Genomic DNA, 3,618 nt, shown 5'->3' with positions numbered 1-3,618 from the left:
AGACGAGCGGGCGATCGTGGCTAGACGCGGTTGGCAAAATACAGCTGGCTTTGAATTGCACCACCAACCGCGTGACTAAATCGAGCCCATTGGAACTATTAATTGGTAGCACAGCAAAAACCTTACTACTCGTTGATACCCGATAATATCGACGAATGAGAAGTAGATATCTCTGATCTAAGACAGCAGGCAATAGAGAATATAGAAATTAGAGCTAGGTACGATAAAGGTGGAGTTGACAAAACTAAAGCTAAGGTAGTTAGGTTTAACCTTGGTGATTTTGTATTATGCAAAAACGAGGAAAGAAACCAGACGAAGTTAGATCCGAAATTCAGGGGTCCGTTCGAGATAGCAAAGATTTTGGAAGAAGATAGATATACTGTAAAAACCTTAGACGGCAAACAATCATATAAGGACAGACATGACAGACTGAGAAGAATGCTAGAAAGTTGCGCCCCTGCTGAGATGGACGCTGCGTCCCTGCTGAGGTGGACGTCTGCGGTGATGACAACGATGGTGATAATAACGATGCAAGTGCACTGACCTCAGAGGATCATTAACACCACGTTGTGGTCGTAGTATGTACCCACAGTGACGTTTGCGTATCTGCAATATATCCACTGTGATACATATATATGTGCGTGCAATGGTAAATATGACGCCTTATTTTTATGGGTCACTTGCATAATTAATGGAAGTGAATGTTATAAATATCGCCTACTTTACAACGTGCGTGTATATATATATTGGTGAACATAAGTGAAAATTATACGCATAGTTATAAATGTTGTTTGTTTTCAGGTGGATAGCATCAGTACTTGGTTTCGTGAGTGGCATACCAATACTTTTCAGTTCTACTATGCGGATTGCTATTCATGTTCTTCCGTCCGTCGTTCAGAGAATGGTTGATGAGTTCGCCATCGGTTCTGTACACACATATAAAAATAGTTAATATACATATATTGTTTATATAATTTTCTTTTGGATCTGTTCCCTTGTACGAATACTATATCCCTGTATATATATAATATGTTATAATCGTGTTAGTTGTTATTTATTGTATATATATTCCTTAACTTTCTCTCCCTTTTTATTTATTTGTACCTAACATTGCTACTATGATGCGGTATTATATTGCATTAGTTGTTATTTGTATGTGCGCGCGACGAATTTTTCAATATGGTCGCTCGCGTGTTTCTTTGGTATGGCGTTGGTTTAATGTCAACAGTAACATATTGTTGAAATAACTAATTAATTGTTAATCACTATAATTTTATTTAGTAGCGGTTTGTAATATTGTTTTGTGTTTCATGATATTGTGTGTGTCAATACCGTGTGCTACTTTAACGTGATAGCATGGATTGTATTGTTACCGAATTTCAATAATCATTGTTTCGATTATACGTGACTTGCCTTTACGTAAGTCTCGTTTAATTTAGTTAATGCTTTGTGTATTGTGTTACCAGTTATTTCGCGTAGCATAGCTTTATTCTTTTGCACCGAGTTCAGTCATGTCTTGTCGTTAATATTTAGTTAGTCTATCTTGGTTAATTTCTAACCCATTTCTGTGTTTATTGACCTTTCCTTATTTTCCCTATTAATTTATTATTGCATGTACTTGCTATTTGTTATTATTTTATGTATGATATGGATTAGTTCCCTTATTAGTGACTAAAATTTATTTGTCAGATTAACATTGTCTGTGATACTTCAGATTCTACTTATTCGATGCTGCGTCACTTACCTGGATCATTCCTACAACGTCATCCAATTCTTCGATGTGCCTTGGATACTTACTACGGTTGCCTTCAATCGTCTTACATCTGTGGCTATAAAGGTACTGTTTAATTCATTTAATTTAATATGTGTATAATGCATTGTGTTTGCGATCGCTGTTGTACATTACAAAATCCACTTCTGCATGTTAAATGTGATAATATAACAATACTACGTAGATTAATACATGATAAAATATCCTTTTACTCCGGTTATATTTATTACTAACTCTCAATTAATCTATCTTAATTATTTTCTAACCACTTTCTATATTTGTCAGCTATTTTATTTCTTCTGCGAAGTCCATGCATGTACACTTCCTTGTATGGTGATTGATTGTTCACGAGGTAAGTTGCACTTTCATTGTTTTCGTTATTCGTTGAATTAACACGTTTTACATTCAAACAGTAATTGGAGCACTCGTAATAACCCCCTTTTTTTTTCTCTTTCCAAGTTTCCGCTATCTGTGTCATTCGACGAACAGTGCCATGCTTCCCCAGTATTGTTATAACATTTGGTACTGTTGTATTTTGCATTAAGGCAATTGAAGTTAATTCGTTCGTTTATTTTCAGCTGGTGCATGGTGTTCCGCAAGCAGGGAGCCATAACCTATTTTGCATGTAGACCCTCTTGTATGATGATTACTTGTTTACAAGGTAACTTTCACTTTCCCTCTTTTAATTATTTATTGAATCGACACGTTGTATATTCAAACAATAATTGGAGTACACATAATAATTTTCCTTTTTCTTTTTAGGTTTTCGCTATCTGTATTGTTCGACGAACAGTGTCGCACCTCCTTTTGATTTATCCATAATATAGTTATAACATTTAGTAACCTTGTATTTTGCACTGAGACAATTGAAACTAATTTATTCACTTATTTTAGGTAGCTGTCATACATTGTGTTCCACGAACAACAATCCATAACTTATACTTGCACGTACACTTCCTTGTGTGTTGATCACTTGTTCATAAGGTAATTTTCGCTTTCGCTAGTTAATTGTTCATTGACTTAACACGTTTTATATTTAAGCAATAATTCAAGCACGTATAATAATTTTCCTTTTTCCTTTTAGGTGTTCGATATCTGTATCATTCGACGAACAGCACTATAACATATACTACCGCGTTACGTTGCCCACTGAAATCGCTCTATTCATTGCTTATTTCGATTATGCGCTAGTTTTAACTTGTTTAAATGCACCGTTCGCGGAATCCCTTTTACTTCGATCTTGACGTTTTGGTTCTGTAAGATTTCTAGCACTTTGTATGGTCCAGTATATTGATCGGAGAATTTTCCTTTACTGGGTTCTTTTAGTAGATATATCGAGTCTCCTGTTTTAAAATCTTGAAGGTTAATTCGTCGATCGCAATATTCTTTTGGTCTTAGTTTGGATTTTATCAAATTTTCTCTTGTCATTCGTTGTACAGTGTTAATTTTATTGAACAGATCTTCGATATATTCTGCGTATGTTGGTTCCATGTTCTCTTCGATTGTTACTTCACCAATAGGTTCTCTGGCTAGATGTCCAAAACTAATTTGTGCGGGGAGAATTTCGTTCCTTTCCTTCATTTTAGTTTTTATTTTGCGCCAAGACGCAAGTTTACTGACATCGATCCAATTATCCAATTGCTTGACAATAGCATTCAAGATACAAATTTTTGAAAATGCCGCAGCCATATCACCCCAAAAATATTTTGTATATAGTATTGTGTGATACCATCTATATTTTCCTGGGGGAATCATAAGATCAGCACTACTTACTATGTTACCTACGTCAAATATTAGATGTAGTAACCAATAAAGTATTTTTAATCCAATTATGATCCAATGGCTAG

At 35.0% G+C, this 3,618-nt stretch overlaps 1 protein-coding gene across 1 annotated transcript; it reads left to right on the top strand.

The window, feature by feature from the left end:
- Positions 1-1,192: 1,192 nt before the first annotated feature.
- On the top strand, positions 1,193-1,837 carry LOC117152174 (the record flags this gene model as incomplete). The annotated part of the gene is given in 2 exon segments (XM_033323029.1): positions 1,193-1,227; positions 1,715-1,837. A coding segment is annotated over 1 exon segment (109 nt), but the record flags the coding sequence as incomplete, so codon positions are not given.
- Positions 1,838-3,618: the final 1,781 nt, after the last annotated feature.

This window comes from Bombus impatiens, unplaced genomic scaffold (assembly GCF_000188095.3).
Source record: "Bombus impatiens unplaced genomic scaffold, BIMP_2.2 scf_0750, whole genome shotgun sequence".
Taxonomy (NCBI): domain Eukaryota; kingdom Metazoa; phylum Arthropoda; class Insecta; order Hymenoptera; family Apidae; genus Bombus; species Bombus impatiens.
This window is presented reverse-complemented; position numbering and strand designations above follow the sequence as displayed.